This window comes from Manacus candei, unplaced genomic scaffold (assembly GCF_025592945.1).
Source record: "Manacus candei isolate 608988 ecotype Guabito, Panama unplaced genomic scaffold, ASM2559294v1 h1tg000092l, whole genome shotgun sequence".
In the NCBI taxonomy this organism is placed as follows: Eukaryota; Metazoa; Chordata; class Aves; order Passeriformes; family Pipridae; genus Manacus; species Manacus candei.
The window spans coordinates 558,735-577,622 of NW_026138140.1; the positions used below are offsets into that span (position 1 = coordinate 558,735).

Consider the following 18,888-nt stretch of genomic DNA (forward strand, 5'->3'; position numbering starts at 1 on the left):
TTCCACTCAACTGACAAATGCTGAGTTCAGAAGCGTGTGCACTTTGCCTTTGCATGTTCCAACACACTATAACTAGACTAACCTCTTCCAGTCACTTTACAGGTATGTGGAGGTTCTAACAGAAACATTTTTCCATTTGAAAGGCATTTTACAATGTAGAGCTCCTGTAGTACAACGGGAAAGGGATCTGCAAGATTTCTTTGAATAAAAAAACCACCCACAGGATTAGCAATCACTGTTCTACTTAAACTTGCACTTCCATTGAAAGAAAGTGTCTAGCTTACACTGGTTTTCTAGTTTTAACTGTTTGCTGTTAAGTCTACAGGCAGATGTTCCAGTTCTTCTGCTCAGAGGTTCTGAGGAACTTAGAAGAAAAGTGGATCTCAACATTTGAACATTTAAAATGATTCTTTTGAACACACATAACTTCTAGGTGGTCCAGAAATTACTGGAGAAGAATTCAGGTGAAGACAGAGGAAAGGGTAGAATAGTAAACACAGCAAAGAAATGAAGAAGTTGGCTTTTTGGTACACAGAAGGCTGGATGCACTATGAAGTAATGGAGTTTACTCCATTTCAACCCTCCCTTACTATCAAGTGTAGAACTAGTAGTTGTAGGAAGTAAGATAGACTGATTTTTAATTTTTTTTTAAATTCAGTATAACTGATGAACATTCCTGGCATTTTGCCAAATTGCTCAACCACTGTATCTGGTCAGGTGCAATTCATCAATGATGTTCAGTTTTATTTCACAAATTCCAAAGATTAACTTTTGTTTGGATGTGGAAGTTAAATATATTGAAAATGCATTGAAGAAATATTAAATACAAAGCTATTAGAGGTGCCATATATTGTGTGGAAGAATTTTTTTCTTTTAGTCCCTTTAAGAAGCAGAGGATAAAGTCTTTGGAGTCATGATGTTCTGGCAGAGTAAGGTTATGCAAACACCTCACCGTAGCTAGTGGCTTTAGCCTCTAAATAAATATGGTTGAAGCAAAGAGAAAAGAAGTCCCAGGTATTTAAGAAGTGAAACATCTTTGTGTTTTATGTTGGAAACAAGCAGTTTAAGTGTGGAACTAACTGTGTTCAGGCCTTGTTTAAGCAATTTTGCTGATTTATAACTCAGGTACATGCTGTAGAAGTGGCCTGCTGAGGAAGCAAGATGCCTTGCTGGTCTGAGCTGTGTATATTGCATTGTATGGAGATCATGGTTTCTCTGGTCAGGGCTGGGGGTTATCAGTGGTCCTCACGATGCATGGAGAACTGTGCATCTTTCATCTCTGTATTGGTCACCTTAAGTGCTTGGCAGGCTTGACTGGGCATGGCCAGAACCTGAGTGGGCTTTAGAGTATCCAGTGTGTCTCCTGCAGGAAAGGGGTGTTTGAATTTCACCTTTAGATGGTAATTTTTACTTTTGCACTGCTGTGCTTGGGGGTGTTATCTTTGAGCTGGTGGTCTTCCTTTCCATGCTGGCTTTGACAAGTGTCCTACTAAAAGATACAGGAACTTCCTAATGATAAAAAAGCCTGTTGAACAGCGTCTCTTCCATGTCTCTGCTGTAAATATGCCAAGTCCCTCCTGCTGGGCCATCTTCCTGTTTCTTCATTCCAGAATCTGCTCCCTGTCCCTCCACTTTAAAACTAGACAGACCAGTGCTTCTCCTTTGCTAATACTTTCACCAGCACCAGTCCTTTAAAAGCTATATTCTGTATGTAGAAGTTCAGGTGCTGAGTGTAAGATCACTGAGGTGGCAGACTTGGAAATCTCCTCTTAAGTGATCTTGATTCAAGATTAAAGACTTCATTTCCAGAATTTCACTTCCCAGTAGCCAAATAAATTAGCTCATTTTGCTTGCAATCATTGTTGCATTTGCATGACTGTACAGTGATGAAGTATGTTCACTGGAATTTCGCCATGTACTGTCTCAGTTGAAATATGGAATTGCTAACAAGGCTTTTCCAATATCCTGGCTGTTGAGATGTCAATCACTTGGTTTTTCTTTGCCAAAAGAAATACCCTGCTTGGCCAATGGTAGTAGTAGTAAAAACCGTGTCTTGGTTGAAACATTTTAATGGAGGTAAAGAACAGACCTGCTGCTTTAAGCAGAATCACTGATCCTGTTTTTCAGAACTGTTTCTCAAACTTGCTGAAGTAATTAATTACTGTTTGAGACTTTAGGATGCCATTAAGGATTCACTTGAGCAATACTGCTGTTAATAGAGCCTGTTCACCAAATTAGGCCATTTGTTGTCATCAGAACTGCCAGAAATCGTAGAAACTTGCCTGATTCCCTGCTGTAAATTTCTGAGGAGTGGCATAATTTTACCTGTTTCAGTGGTGAAAATAAAAGACTTATTAACAGAAATACATCCTAATTTCTTCACACTGGATTATAGCCAGTCTTATGTTATGACTGTAGATACTCTATACTGAACCCAAAATGTTTTTTGTAAGATTTGAAACTAATCATAGGGCAATGGAGTTAGTCCTGTTTGTATGGTGCTACCCTTTATTTTGGTTAGAATTTGATCAAGGTGTGTTTATTCCTGAGTTTTTGCTGATGGCACTTTCTGGGCATCTCAGGTTTAAATCCTGTCTGCAACAGCCCTTTGTCAATGCAGCAGGAGTGGGGATAAAATAAAGAATTGCATATCTTCTGCTTTTGCTGATGGGGAATTTAGAGAAAATCAACAATTATTCATTGCCACCCTTAGAACTGAGGTCAGTGGGACTCGTTAACAAGGATTTCTGTTTGCTTCTGTGATACCACACAATCAAGTTAGTGAACTTCAATGTTGAAGAACCACCTTTCTTATCTTAACAGACACATGTAACTATTTCGCAATGGCTCGGTGCTACCAGACTGCATCTCATACCTCAGTGCTAAGGGTGAAGAGAGCTCTGGACATAATACATGAGTAGAAAATGTAACCTCACTCTGTACCTTGGACTATTTTGTGAGATACATCCACGTTTCAACTCAGCTGTAACTCCAGAACAACCTGTGCTCCTTTAGTCCCTTTCATGCCCCGTCTTGGAATTTGAATTGGTATACTTAATTGTTTCAGGTGATAATTAAAAACCAAACATACTCTGTGCATACTGGATCTCTTGTGGGGTACAGTCAGTTTCTTGATGAATTCAGGTGGAGCCTGAACATCAGGGTTCCAGGGTCATGGGCAGAAATCAGCTGAGCTTAGTTGATATGGCCAAATTCATGGTAATTCTCCCCAAGAAGAAGAGATTAAAGTAAGCCAAGTATTGGCCAACAGAGCTGATATTGAATAATGGGGGTTTCAGCAAGTCTGTCTTCAGTAAGTGAAGATTTCTAGTCTTCTAGAAGAGCTGCAACTGTCAGCCCCCATTTCCAGCTGGATTTGTTAAATAAAGAAATGAGACCAATTCAAAAGCATAGATTATTTATTTTTTTGCTGCCTTGGTATTGGATAAAAAGGTGCACATATTTCTTACCTTCTCTTAACTAACTTGAGTTTGAACTTGCTCCGTTCCTCTGGTTGTACTATACCAAGCACTGCTAGTTATGGAGGTATCAGTCACTCCAGAAAGTAAGGCATGCTGTGCAGAGGAGGATTTCTTAGTCCCTAGAACCAGGCAATTGCTGAAGCTGTCTCTTACACAGAAGAGTTTGGTCAGTCAACACCACAGAGCAATGAAAGAGGATAGTTGGTTTCAGTTTGACAGCAAGAATTATGCGAGTTTGCTCCAGAGTTTTTCATCATTAAATGTCTCTAAGGTTTGTGTGGGTTTTTCCAGTCTTTGGGTTTATACGTCTTATATTTGTCACAAAACTGAATCAGTGTGGTGGAAGCTTTTGCCTAGAGCTGCTGAGCTCTTTGATATGGTTAGTGCTCAAAAGACCCACTAATTTGTGGTGAGTAGTAGCTCCTAATGCCCCCAGCTATCAGAATCTTCTTCACTACATTTAGGTTGAATTAGTGCACCTTAGTGACTTAACCTGATCTAGTCCAGCTGAAGAGAGAGTAACTGTGCTGGAAAACAGCCCTGAGCTGCACAGCACCTGGACTTACTGTCTTTCAAGTGCTGCATCTGAACTGTGCTGGAAGAGAGAGATTGGATCTGAGTGGCAGATGTGCACGTCGTGCACTGTAAGTGCAAACCTTAGCTCATGTGAAGGCCAAGGATGATGACACTTTCTGCTTCCAAAGGTCTTGCAGCATTGTATTTGCCAACATTACTGTGTGATGCCACAAGTGTACGTGTGCATGACTGCCACTGGGAGAAACTAGAGAGTCCTCTGAGGAGCACACTGCTAGAGTTGAAAGAGTCTGTCATGGAATCATAGAACAGTTTGGGATGGAAGGGACTTTAAAGGTCATCTAGTCCAGCTCCTCCTCCTAAGTCGAGGAGCCTCAGAAACCCTTAGGGAAGAGAATAGCAGAGTGTCAAATCCATGAATTGTTCTGAATGAGCAGCCCATTCTCCCTTGTACTTCCTCCTGGGGACTTTCAGATGCAAGTAAAATGTTCATCTGTGCCCATATGTGGATCAGCTGTTCTGGTAACTCTTGTATATGGTGCAGAGCATCTGCAATATGTTGCTTTTTACAGTGTCACTGCTGAGAGAGAGAGTACAGTGGACTAGTAATGAGAAAAGTTTGCAGCTCTGCTGTCTTTTGGGGCTGAATCCAATTTTGGCACTCATTCAGTGACGAAAATCATATTCTTTAGCTAGTCTATCACAACACTGACTAAATTAGGATACTTGCTTTTACTGCATTACTGTGAGCAAGAAGTGATTTCCTCTGGGGGTTTTGGTGGGGTTTTTTTTTGGTTGGTTGGTTTGGGTTGGTTGTTTTTTAAGTATTAGGGCATTGGGTGGTATGCATTCATTTTATACTTCAGTTAATTTGCAGATATGGGAATTTTAAAAATAATGGTGTTAAGTTGGAGTTAAAAGTCTGACCTGGGAAAATACAGAGTTACAGAAGAGAATACAGTTAAAAGTTCTTCATACTGTTTTTTTGCAAAATTTTGCCTTCTTAATAGAAATTACACACTATTAGTTTGTTCCTGTTCACTTTCAAAAGGGCATAACAGTTGGGAATGTGATCCCATCCCACCCACCTGGGTCTGCCATATCCTTTTGACTTTCACCCCATTCTTGCTTACAACCATGGTCCAAGTAACAATGCTGGTCCAAGTAAGAATAAGTCATAACACCCCAGTGCTCCCACTTGTGAGTTTAGAGAGCAAATGGTAGCTTCTTTTCTTTGGTACTTATTCTTGAGAAAAAAACTCTAGTTTTGTGTGCTTCCAGGTGAGAAGACAAAAGGCAGCTTCTCATTTATTTTGTTCTTCTGTGACTTACCATCAGCTTGCTCATGAAACACTTCTGGGTCTACTTCTCATCTGTTTAATCAGCTGCAAAATCCAGCCTGGATGGACTCTTTTGAGACTTTTTAATTTTGTTTTACTGCTGCAAATTGATTTTAAAACCCCCTTGAATCAGCTAGATTTTACATGTTTTTTTCTCAAATGTCCCTGCTGGAAAGGCAGTTCTCTACTTTCTGTGTTGTGATCCTGGTGATTCTTTGCATAGGTTGAGTTATACTTGGTGGCAGTGTGGATTCACTGTGAAGCTTCTGGTAAGACCCCTGGTAACTCCTGGTGTTGTGCTGAGTTAGAGCTCCTGTTAACTATCAATGTTACTGAATGTACAAGGCACTTTCATCTGCAGTGTAGTTATTATAAAATGTCTTACCAATAAGACATTGGTTTAAGTTGGGATGGCTATTAAGTTATTTAGTTTAATTATTAAATACTTGCATTGCCTGAAGACTGCTTTGTGATGAAGAGGCTTTGCACCCCTGGATGTGAATATGTGCAGAATATTTCATGTGTAGTGGCAGGGTCTGGTCTGCTGTGTGCTGTGTGTTTGATGCTGAGGTACATCCCTGCATGTCAAAATGATGCACCTGACTATTATCCTTGGGTTTTAGTTGGAAACATATGTATCTGTCCATTGAAATGTCTGTTTTGAGAGGTAGAATGTGCTGACTGCTTACAGGCAGCAAATAAGTAAAGAGCCCACTTGTGTACATTTCAAAAATGTAAAATTTCTCAAATGCACTTGTGACAATGTATTTGTTTATACAGTATATTAAAAAAACAGTGTTGAATTAAGTTTGGATGTGCTATTGTCAGCAGCTCTGAGTGCTGCTATAATCAGTAGCATGGCCCGTGTTTATAACCTTGTGGGTACCTGGAGTAGTTGTTCAAGAATCCACATCAGTTTTATTCTCTAGCTGTGGGTTTGGTAGCAAGATATGGAGAGTGGATGGGGGGAAGATTCACAACTGGAAAACTGGGGCAAGGGGAGAACAAACTCCATCCAGCAGTCAGCTGTCTAGATGTAGGTAAGCTGTAAATAGGGGAGTCTTTTCACCTTTCTTCATGGCAGCCATCAAGGAAGAAATGTGGAGGAATTCATTCACGCTTGGCACGATGAGCTGGGTTGTGTGTGTGTGTTTAAGGCATCTGCTGGCCAGAATCTGAGTCTGCACAGATGCCTTGATACAATTTAGAGATCTGAATGCCTCCTTCCATCTCAGACTTGGGATTCTGGAGAATATTGTGTATCTCTGTTCCTTATAATTTCCCTGTCAGTCTGTCTGGTAATTGCCATGCGTTCAAATCCATCAAATAAATACTTTATGTTGGGGGGAGCAGCACAAATGCAAATTCTTTCCTACCTCCTATGGTCTTGCATGATTTTGAAGGAGTCATACTTTGCCTGCCTCATCAATTCTTTGTAGAATTGTATTAAAGCAAATGTTATTTCCTTGCTGTGAATAGGGAAAATTAGTTCAAGGGTTATAAAAAGAATCGTGGTGTGTTTGGAATAGGTTGTAATTCTGGCCACAGCATGTATAAAAAAGCTTGGTAGATATCTTAAAAGATCTGTTAACTTATTAAAGGAAAAGCTTTGAAGGACAGCAAATGTGTAATAGGTTCAGTACTGAGGGAGGATCAGATTCTGATTTCTAACACATTAGCCCTAACCTCACTCTTTAGAAGTTTAGCTTTCATGTTTCCTCATTGCATGATGTCACAAGCTGTAGCTGCAACACTTGTCTGTTAAGCATCATAAGCAGGCTCTGACTGATGGTTTTGGCAGTTTATATGTGCAGGAATTCAACTTAGAGGAGGCAACTGTGCTCTTTTAGATGTCTCTGGAACAGAGAAATATGTTACTTCTGCAGAACAGCTGTCCCAAAGTAAGAGTTGGAGGTAGGGAATGACTTCTACAAGCTATTCATCTGTGAGGAAACAAGCTACCCAGATGAATATTTGTTTCCTGAATCCCTGTATCCTTTTATGTCCCAAGAATACTTAAGATGTCACCATTCCCGCTTCTCTGATTATTTTTTTAAATTTAAATTGCTCATTCTTTTTTCTCCTCTTTCTTAGAAACTACTGACTCCCCTTAAAGATTTTTCTCTTCCAGGCTGTGTATTACTCACACACGTTTCCTTGTGTTGTTCTTTTTGTCCTTCCTTTCACTTTTTCAGTATTTTCTGTCTCCTTTTTCTTAAAAAATTTTTATTTCACGTTTCTGTTCCTTGAAACCACAGGCTCAGTGATGTTTGTACTAGCCATGGTTGCATATGCTGCATTCTTGGCTTCCTTCTCCCTTCATTTAAGCTTGTTAGTCCATAATCTCTTTGGATAATGAGTTAAGTATGATCATGGCTTCAAGTAGTGGAATCTCAGTGATGCTGTTGGGCCCACTTTGAGGAAACAGTCTCTTCTTTTCTGAAGAGGAATGAAACATGACCTCAATTTCGTTTGTTCCCTTCCTTCCTTTGTCAGAACGTAACAGTGTATACACAGAATAAGGAAAGTCATAAAATGACACAATTTGAAATGTTTCCATTAGCAGAATGAAATAGGCTTGAAGTATGAACCTGAAAGGTTAGAGAAGTTGTATACAGGAAATCACTCCAACTTGTCTTGATCTAGAAATACCTGAAAATGGAGACCTAGGATGCCTCACTGGGGAATATACACAACTAGGGCTAGTTTTCCATTTGCTACTGCAAGAGGAGCAGGTATGTGGTTGGTTCCTGGTAACTTCTTGGTCCTATCCAAGTGTTCTCTGGATTGATGGGAACCTTTCTGTTGATGTAATGAATATAAACTTGCAAATTTTTCCTTTGTGAAGCCTAAAGGAAGACTTTGTTAGAATTCTCAGTGAGTTTACTCTGTTACAAGCTACCTTTCATTGTGAGTTCTGTATCACCCTGAGAAAAATTTATGTTCAAATATTTCCTGTCTCTAGCTTATATACCAACTTGGGTGACTTTGCTTCAAGGTGAAAGACTGGTAGAGTTTGTTAAATGGAACCACTTAGAGATAAGATTTTGTGTTCATAGCCGACATCTGAGCAGCTGTACTTAAAACCAAACTGCAAACCACCCCCAAAGTGCCCCTTCTGCTGCTGACAGTGCCTTAGTTACACTGGAGACACATTCTGCAGTTCCTGTGGCTGCACCACTTCTGTGACAGGTTTTGCTGCTTTCACAACTACCTGGGTGGGGGCAAATGGCGGCTCTACTTTTCGGGGAGGAGGCCTGGGTGTAACTTCTATGACTGATGGTTTCAATTAAAATAAAAAAAAAGCTAGATCCTGTTGTGTTGTCACCTGTAAGCTCTCTGTCAGCTCTGACCCGTGGCTGATTACAGTGACTCAACCAGCTACTTGAAAGCAGGTAATGACTGAAAGGTATAACTAATACCCAGCCAAGTTTAATAATAATAAGAAAAAAAATAACTGGCTGTACAGATTTTCTCATACCTTAATGTTCCTTTGCTGCGTGGTTGCACTGCTAACTTCTCCTGTCCTTGGTGATTTTTCAGTTGTCTTTTGAAAGTGTTCAAAGTAATAGTTGGATGAGGCATCGAAGAAAATGATGTAGTGAAAGATGTCCCTGCCTGTGGTGGGAAGGGTTAGAACTAGATCTTTGAAGGTCCTTTCCAATCCAAGCCATTCTATCATTCTTTTCTTGATATGTCCCCCTTTGAGTACATCTTGCCTGCTCTATCTGAGTATGTTCCTTCTCCTCTTTCATTTCCATGATTGCCTTTCTCTGAAGGGTGGTGGCAGTGTAGGGGAATCAAGATCCTTGGTTTATGATACATCTTGGTCTTCAGCCATATTATTTCAGCTATATGACTTCAGTACCTAGAAAATAATACATCTATTTAATGTTTTATCAGTTTTTTACCCCTTTGAAGTTTATTGTTGGTGTTTCCATCTGTGCTTTGAAAGACAAAACTGGACACTAAACAGCACCTTTGATTATGAAAAGCAACATAAAACAGAGAAGTTGTAAATATGCCATTTTCTTTTTTAAGCATTTCCCTAACATTCATGTAAAGTTTTATTTTTAGAACTTTTTGCTGTTGGGTCTGCCTCTGGAGTGCTTAGATGACAAATGGTGTCCATATGTGCTTATGAACGCTCTTGGATAATTACTTTGGAGCAATGTGAGGAAATGTGGAATCCTGAGCAACGAGTTATTTAGGAGGACTTGAAAGCTGTCAGCTGTACCAAATTTTTACACCCCTGTCAGCCATCCTGCCACCAGGACAGATCAACCAGAGTCAGTGAGGTCCTGTTATGATTGACTTTGTAATTACCATTGGATTTGGGTTGGTGCTCAAGCAAAGTGTGTTCCTTTACTCCTGTGCTCATAGATGTTTATTTTGTTAGAATAAAATGAAATGCAAGAAACCTCTACCACTTGCTGAAGTGAACTCGGTGTTTATAACATTATTTCTTCCTCCTTTGGCTTATATTTTTAAAGATGAACACAGGAAGTGAATTGACAGAAGCAAAATACTAAAACTGGTTGTGAAAGTTCATGTTGTGTGCCATTGTGCATTGCAGTCACTTTGCATGACAGGCATGACTCACACAAAAGCAAATCATTAGAATTGGATTAATAAAACTGTAGAGGAATGTTTAAATTTTCCAGTATGGCAGGATAATGTTGGTATACACTAGTTTTGAAAGTTTGGGTGTACTGGAGATATATGTGGTGTTCAAATTGATGGTGTTGCTTTCAGAGGTAGTTAAGCCAAGTTGCAGTGGGGGAAATTCTTTCCTGCTTGTGTGGTTGTTGGAAGTTGTCTTGTGGGGTTTTCTGTGCAAGATGACTGAGTCAAAGTGATTTGAATGCTTAGAAATATATGTTACAACATAAGATTTGCTTTTATGTTAAAGGAAAGTTGAATCTCTGTAGGCACTTATGCTTCCTGTGGGGTCTCTGGAGAATTTGCTGTATGATGTGTCTTTCGTTATGCATTCAAACTCATGGTGTTACTAACATATACTCTTTTTTTTTTCTGGCAATGGAAAGACTTTTTAAACACAGGAAGCTCACCAAACAGGGTTCATTAAAATATTAATACATTTTCTGAAATCCCTAGCTGCACTGATGCTTAATCTCAGGGGTACAGAAATACTTTCACTCAGTTTTTTGAATAAATGTATTCTGTTCTTCTTCAACAGAGGTGTTATGAACATAAGCAGTATAGAAATGGGCTGAAGTTCTGTAAACAGATCCTTTCCAACCCAAAGTTTGCAGAACATGGAGGTAAGTTTTCAAATGGTATGTGCTCTCTTTTTTCCCCCTGTACTTTACAGTAGAGTAATAATTTTAAACTTTGATAGCATGTTGCTGCTAACCTTCTACCCGTGAAGCATTGAGAGTGTCCAGAAACTTGCATATTAAGCACTTACTGCTGGTAAGATTTGTCATTTTTAAGACTGATCTTACCAGTAGTCATAGCTTGCCATTCTTGAGCCTCCAAGTCTAAAACTCCTTATAGCATGGTGCAGGTTTCTCAATACAAGTATGTATGGCTTAGATCACTTTTCAGGGGAAATTGGTGTTCACTCACATGAAAGTGAAAGATGAAAGGAAGAGGCTGAATATTGTTCAGTATGTCTGTCATCTCTGTGGTCTGCCACTTCTCTGAAGGAGTAGTCTCATTCTGAAAGAAGAAAAAGGTGTTTGTCCTCTGCTGTACTTTCAGTTAGTTCTTAATACTGAGTTGAAAGTTTCTTTCCACTGTTCAGAAATGTTTTGTGGGTTTTTTGCAACTAGTTTGGCATGGTTGGGTGTGTGGAAGTCTCAGGGTTGTGAATAAATACTTGAGTAGTTATAACGTGCCTTTACATTAAAAAATCTCCAAGTGTTTGTAGAGCAGACAGTTTTTAGTGCCTTTAAACTAAAATGTTACTTTGTTTTGGTGGAAGTAATATATGAGGTTTGTTGTCATGTATGATACACTTAAATGAATAATCTGACAGTATAGTTTTCACGAGAAAAAAAGAATGGGAAATATTGATGCTGATGACTGACTCTAAATTTGCATTTATACTATATTTAGTTTTGCTATACTAAGCTTAAAACCTATGAAAATGAGTGATACTTATTTAATATTTTTTTTTCTATTTTAGAAACCTTGGCAATGAAAGGACTAACATTAAACTGTCTAGGGAAGAAAGAGGAAGCTTATGAACTTGTGCGTAGAGGCCTAAGGAATGACTTGAAGAGTCATGTCTGTATCCTTTTTGAAACAAGGCTTTTGCTTATGAATTGAAAAGGTTTATTTCTACAACTACTTGATTTACAGCATAGCCAGTACCACTGACCTTCACACTGGAAGTTCAGAATTTTCAGTTTGGTTTCCAGTACATAAGAATATTTTGTCTGAGCTGTCCAAAGGGCTTTGCAGCTCTCCTTGCAGTCACAGTTAGCTCAAAAATTACTCTGGCTTGCATTGTGTGTTATTTTGATCATTGAGCTGCAACTCTAAACTTGTGATGGGCATTTAAGCATGTGATTTGCTCTAAAAACATTAGTAGTTGCCATTACATTGTTAAAGACTTATCATAGAGTGCAGGAAGTGCAAGCACTTCAGTTATCTAAAAATGTGTTCAAGTAAGCCTAGTAGTGTTTTCAGAGATCCTCTTACTTTATTTCCTCCCCCAGTATGTGAAAAGGAAAACTTACAGCACATTATATGAACCTTATACATATAACTGGCAAAGTTCTCTGATGAAAAGAATTGTAATGTTACTGTCCTTTTATAAAACAGCTCGAGGGCTTGTTGCCTACTGTTCTATCACTGTTAGATCTGTTTTCTCCCTGCTCTAATTCAGTGGAAGCCTTAACAGTTTTCTAGGTTGGCATGTCTATGGCCTTCTTCAGAGGTCAGACAAGAAGTATGATGAAGCTATCAAATGCTATAGAAATGCACTGAAATGGGACAAAGACAATCTTCAAATCTTGAGAGATCTTTCTCTGCTACAGATTCAAATGAGGGATCTTGAAGGTTACAGGGTAAGTATACAGACTGCCTTTAATCATCATCTAGGAAACTGCAGCAAACATGTCAGATTGTTTAATGACACTTTGAAAAAAAATATACATTAGATCCAGTGTCAAAACTATGTGCCACTCAATACAATTTCTGTAAAGTATGCAGATTTAATGGCATATTAAATTATGTGTTTCCAGCTTAGTGCAGAATTGCTTGCGTTTCTTATTTTTTTGGTGCTGTATAATCCAGCTGTAGACATTCTCCAGTCTTATTATTTTCTTGAAATAATAATAATACTAGGCAAATTTCATCATATAATTTCATGCAGTATGCTGCATGAACTATCATACTTTGCTTTCCGACTCCTTTGGGTCCAAATATTTCCTGCGAGCTGTAAGATTGTGGGTCAGACCTCTTCTTTCTTGATTTAATTCTCAGAGTGCTTAGATTACTGTCTTGTTTTCTGCTGTTTGCTTTCTAGTAAAGCTGACTGCAGTTTGTTAACTTAGACCACAGCCCTTTTCCTGCCTGTTACTGCAGCACCCAGTTATTTGCTGCCTTGCGTCAGTTGTTTATTTGCCATGTGAGGTGTTGTTTTATGCTACCCAACATTTACAAGATGGTAGTGCCATGGCAATGATACTCCTGTAAAGAACACAAACTTTCTGTTGTCTCCTCTACAAATGCTGCTCCTAATGTAGTTAGAGTGTTCTTTTTCTGTCACCTCGAATTGTGAACTGATGTGTGCCAATACCTTTATTTTCTTAAAAACTAGCAGCTGCTGTTTAGTATGTGTATTGCAGAGATGTTGATGTGGTTCTAGTTGCAACCTGTGATCAATGGATGGCTCACATAGGATTAGAAAGCGATTACTGTAGAAGGTTTGTTTTTTTATTACTGTGCCATCCAAGGAGAGATGGCAATGGTCACTTGAACATTAATGAATTGGAAAAAAACCCTTAGTTCCTCCATTTTTTTGTGCCTGGAAACTTGTCTGATTTTCATCTAATGTAGACTGGTATAATAAAGTATTCCTTTCCTCTGGGAAAAAAAAAAAGAGAGATTTTTACCTGAGAGACCTTGAATAATTTTTTGGGGGTACATTTTCATCTTTTCAGGTGTTCTTTGCACCACTAAAGTCGTGGTTGTTAAAACAAATTAGTTGGTCTCTTAATAGATTATTTCCTTTTCAAATTAGGATAATGCTCATGTTTACATTACAGGTATGCCAAGAGCAAATTCTGTCCCCAGAGCTGTGTGGAACCATCAGCTAGTACAGGTCCTCAGTGGACTTATTCCTGAGTCAGGACAATTTTTAATCACTACTTTTTTTCATATTAATAATTCAGAAATGTGATTCCTCTCTTGCTGAGACAAGATAGCTAACACTTAGCATAGGTGCCAAATACATTTGCAAATGTATGTTCTCTTGGCCTCTGGATAAACACATGTTTAGCAATTACAGAATTTGTATTCACAAGTAACATGTGGTTATAGAATGCATTAAGAATTAAATGTTAAGATGCTTAGAACCCAGTAATGCATGACTTGTTCATATGCTGGTTTCTGAAGAATGTGAAATTACTTTCAAAACTGGGAATAACCTTGTGTTTTGGGTTGGGTCTTTTATTTTGCTTTAACTTCCACCCTCTCCTACTTTGTAATATTTTGACTGATCATCATTCTAGTCAAAGTGCTGTAACTAGTTTTAATTCTTTGTTAATTCCTACTTCTGAAAGTTTGGGCTTTTTCAGTAGATAGTAACTTTTCCCCTTTATTTTAAATTACTTGAAGATGCCTTTCAGGAGTCTGTAACAAAACAAGTAATAACTTTTTTGTCGGATTAAAACTGTGTGATACCAAGCAAATCTGATGCATTTTCCAACTGTAATTTTCTTCTTGCCAAAGGACAGGGATGTGTTTGCGTGACCTATGTTGCCTAACAACACTTTTAAGGATTTAATACATACATACTTTCAAGGTGAATTTGAAACACCAGTAAATGTTCCTGCAACTCAACCCAAAGTATCCTTAATTACCTTCTGTTCATAAGCAGTAAGACAGGAAAAGCATGTGTGTCATACATTAACAAAGTTAGTCTGACTCATCTGGATTCAACTGGACATGATGTGTTATTTTGTGTGCTGTTTTTTTTTTTATTTGGTGAAGACCATCGTAGTTTAAAGATTATTCTTTCTTTTGGTTAAAAAAAATGCATGTGGAAAACTAACTTTTAGTGACCTCCTTAAATACTAGAATACTGAAGACAGATTACTGCCTAATGGATTCTACAGAGTATCAAAATAAAGTCAGAAAAATTAGTGGCTACTTTTTTGCAGGAAACGAGATACCAGTTGCTCCAGCTCCGACCTGCACAGCGAGCATCATGGATTGGTTATGCCATCGCTTACCATCTGCTGGAAGACTATGAAATGGCAGCAAAAATTTTAGAGGAATTCAGGAAGACACAGCAGGTAAGAGGAGAACATGAAATTCCTGTGTGGATTACTGCTTCCTTTCATGATGGGAAAACTTTGTGCAGTTTCTTCAGTCAAAATGAATCTGACCCCAAATTCTGGAATCAGAAGGCTGAACTGTCTCCTGTGTTTTGCTTTCCTGTGTAGACATCACCTGATAAAGTGGACTATGAGTACAGTGAGCTGCTGCTCTATCAAAATCAAGTCCTCCGGGAGGCAGGACTATATAAAGAAGCCTTGGAGCATCTTTGTACCTATGAAAAGCAGATTTGTGATAAACTGGCTGTCGAGGAAACTAAAGGTAATTACTTTGTGAAGATACGTTTAAATACATAGCACACAGCGGGCTGCCTGTACTGTCAGCTTTCCCCATCTTTTGTAACTTCAGCTTTGATTTGGTTTTAGATTTAACTTATTTAATTTTGCTGGTGTAAAGGACTGCTTGTCTTGCAGCTGTTGAGTCCCGGTCATGCTCTTCTCCCAGGTCATGATGTAAGACATCAACAGAGCATCAACAGACCAAAACTTGTAATCTAACAGGTGTTTCAGACATCTGATCCTGAACTGGTGTCCTGAAGTTCTTCTAGAATAGTGTACCCAGACCCATTCTGTTACAGCTTTCCTAGTGGTCCTGACAGGGATGCCACTTGCTGAAGGGGAAGAATCATCTTTGGCACAGTAGAAGGCTTTTAGTTGTACTCAGTCACCCTTGCAGAATACAGAGATAGTCTCGTTGTTGGGTTGCCATCTATAGGCTTCTGCTGTTCTATTATTATAAACTTAGTGTGTAATACTATAGCAGATCAATGCAATACTGTATCTTATATTGCATAGCTGGAATTGCAGAGGGATAGTTCATTCTCACAGCTCTGTTAACAGGTGCACTTTCTTAAAGCATGTTTTCTTCCTTTACTGCTTGTACAGTCTTTCTGTGAAACTTCTGTTTGGATGATTGCTTGAAGCAAAGAGAAGAAATTTTTTATTCCCTCATATTATTCGTATAGATGTTGTAGCTGACTCCCTGTTTTCTGCTAATGGTAATCTCACTGTCCTGCAAAATGAACCTAGGAATTTAGTAGTGGTAGTACTATGGGAGATGTGTGGTGCTTCCTCAAGGAACATGTTTGCAGATGACTCTCCGTGGGTGCAAATATATTATTTGATTTGCATATTAAAGGATATGGATGTAGAAATTACACTATCACAGACCATTTTTGAAACATAGTAGCAGGACTTTTGGGGGTGGGAGTGTGTTTTTATCACTTACCTGAAAGATCTTTTGGCATACTTGGTGTTTTTAAGTGTTTAAAGGTCCAAGGCTGGTAGTAAAATAGAATTTTCAAGTAGGACTGCATAAAAAAGAAAAGTAAACCCCGCACCAAAAACCAAACCAAAACACACAACCTCCAAGTAAGTTACCAGAAAAAAAAAGAATGGAAATACTCTTTGCAATCTGTGTTTTCAACAGGGTCAACAAATTAATTTTTTGGGGCACAGCTCCCATTGTATTGTTTGGTCTGGCTTAGCTGCTGCATATGCTACTGCTAATAAATAAGTGCTGTGTACAAATTTTAAATGCATGTGTAAAAGCCATTGTGAATGAAATACAACTGACAAACACTGAATATTGTATTGACATTTGCCACTGTTAGAAAAAAATTAGCTTGCACCTTGAAGAAAGAATTCAGGTTTATTTTCCCAATTCCTTCTCAGTGGGTGGACTACTGATGTTTTCCTGGGCATTAGATTCTGTGTGTATTCCTTGAGTTATCCAAACTATGGGAAGCAGCATCTCATGGCAAAATTGCATGTCAGTTGTGTGATGCAGGGAAGAAGAGAGGCAATGCTGAGTTGCATTTTCCTCTTGAAACCAGATGAGGAAATCTTACCTTAATGTAGAATGACACTGTTCACCTGTGGCGTGTGACCTGTTTGTGCCTAACATCTGCCAGTAGCAAAACTTCATAAAATATGTTTTTTTCCATTTTTTTTTTTGTAAAATATGTAAAACACAAAATGGGAAATTGACTCCTGCAATTCCAGCATTAGCAAAGACGCTTTACACAGTTGTTAGACCTAGATTTTATTTTTAACAATTTTATCTTCTGTTGAAGTATTGTTAAAAGGAAACTTGTTTGCAGAATCTTGAGAATCCATTCATCAAATCAGTGGCTTGATTAAAAACACTGAAGTTAGTTTTATGAAATACCAGACTGAAGAACCATTCTTTTATTTGCAACTCTGCAGTTTCAGTTTGGTTTTCAAGATGCTAAATAGTGTACTGCTTTTAGTTGCCTTCTGTGGTAAAAACTGCATTTAAAGTAACCAGTCACTTCAGTAAGTGAGAAAAAACCCATGTGCATCTTGCTTTTAACAGTAAATTTTCAAGTAAATTTCAGGAGTTATGGGCTGAGTTGTAAAATCTTACTGTAATCACAGCTGTTGTCAAAGTAAAAGCATATCTGTCAGCTAGTTTGTAATGCCATTGTGGTCATTTTTTCAAAGAATTTAGAATCTACAGAGAGTTAAGATTATCTGGTGTCTTCCTGTAGAGTGATTAATGTTAGACTGCTTCAGTATCTTGTTACCTTAATTTAAAACTTCTTGAATTTCACACAGGAGAACTCCTGCTTCAGCTTGGCAGACTTGAAGAAGCAGTTGAAGTCTACAAAGGACTGCAAGAAAGAAATCCTGAAAACTGGGCTTACTACAAAGGCCTAGAAAAGGCACTTAAGCCAGGTAATTATTTGATATCTTGTAGCAAATAAGCTTTTTCTGCATGTTTGAAATTTATATATGTATGAAAAACTTGTATTGCTTTAAATATTAAAACTATTATTTTAAAAGTCCTCATTTAAGTTTTCCCTTTTAGTCATAGTGTGTACATGTTGTCATAATGCTGGGGTTTTTTTAAGAAAGACTGGAAATATTTCTGGTATTGTTGTTACCCTTGTCTTATCTAAAATCATAGAATCAAAGAAATGCAGTAGTCTTTGTGTGTGGTTGAAAGAATAGAATTATTTCCTAGAAGACAGTTTTAATTTAGAGTTTTACTTTACTGTCTGTTATCTTATGTTGTAGCTAATACAACTGAAGGGCTTTCTTCAAAGATTTTAGCACAGTGATAAGGCAGGAACTCAAAAGATGAGAGATTAAGCAGTTAGTCTTGGGAAGAGGAATTAACAGATACTGAGTACCTTGGAATCATTTAGTGCATCAATTTTAAAAACAGTAAAGAGGCAATTGATGTTCTTTAGGAAGCATGGAGCTTTTAGTTGATATATGTATCCTGATCCTGTTTTTAGCCAGATACAAATCACTTTCTTTGCCCCCCTTTCCCTTCTTGCCAAAAAGGAAGGGAAAAGTAAACTGGAAAATTCTCTTGCAGCTAATATGATGGAGAGGCTAAAGATCTATGAAGAGGCCTGGACTAAATACCCGAGGGGACTAGTTCCAAGAAGATTACCATTAAACTTTTTGTCTGGTAAGTGCATTTTTGCTGAGCAGGTAGTGATCAACACTTGTGTTTCTGAGATGCTGTTTTAACAGCATAAACAGTCTGCAATTGATGAGTAATGTCTGGTAAAACAAAATCAACAGGTCTTTTTCCTCTCAAGGTGAAAAGTTTAAGGAATGTCTGGACAAGTTTCTAAGGATGAATTTCAGCAAAGGTTGCCCACCAGTCTTCAATACTTTGAGGTCGTTATATAAAGACAAGGAGAAGGTGAGTGTTTTTAACCACTTTTTACCTGTTCTACATGGTAACTGTGGTGCATTGAAGACATAAAGGAGACTTTTCTTCAGTGTTCACTCCATCAGCACTGCTGCATGTTACAGCCTGGTATAGCTAAAAAAAAAAAAGAAGTACATGCATACATCAAGCAAGCATAGTCTTGTGCCAACTTGGTAAATGTAGAAAACTCAGATTTATGTATTCTACGCTGTGTAAATGTTCACCAAAGGAGGCTTGGTCTTAATTTGTTGAAAATAGATGTGAGTTTGAGTATACATATTGTTCCCATATGTAATGTAATT

At 38.2% G+C, this 18,888-nt stretch overlaps 1 protein-coding gene across 1 annotated transcript in view; it reads left to right on the plus strand.

Moving 5' to 3' along the window:
• NAA15 (N-alpha-acetyltransferase 15, NatA auxiliary subunit) overlaps positions 1-18,888 on the plus strand; it is a 37,931-nt gene that overhangs the window by 2,770 nt on the left and 16,273 nt on the right. The window contains exons 2-9 of the mRNA XM_051768039.1: positions 10,557-10,641; positions 11,511-11,615; positions 12,239-12,396; positions 14,716-14,850; positions 15,001-15,154; positions 17,473-17,592; positions 18,242-18,337; positions 18,471-18,577. Of these exons, the coding sequence (XP_051623999.1) occupies positions 10,557-10,641; positions 11,511-11,615; positions 12,239-12,396; positions 14,716-14,850; positions 15,001-15,154; positions 17,473-17,592; positions 18,242-18,337; positions 18,471-18,577 (960 nt within the window). The remainder of the gene's footprint in view (positions 1-10,556; positions 10,642-11,510; positions 11,616-12,238; positions 12,397-14,715; positions 14,851-15,000; positions 15,155-17,472; positions 17,593-18,241; positions 18,338-18,470; positions 18,578-18,888) is intronic.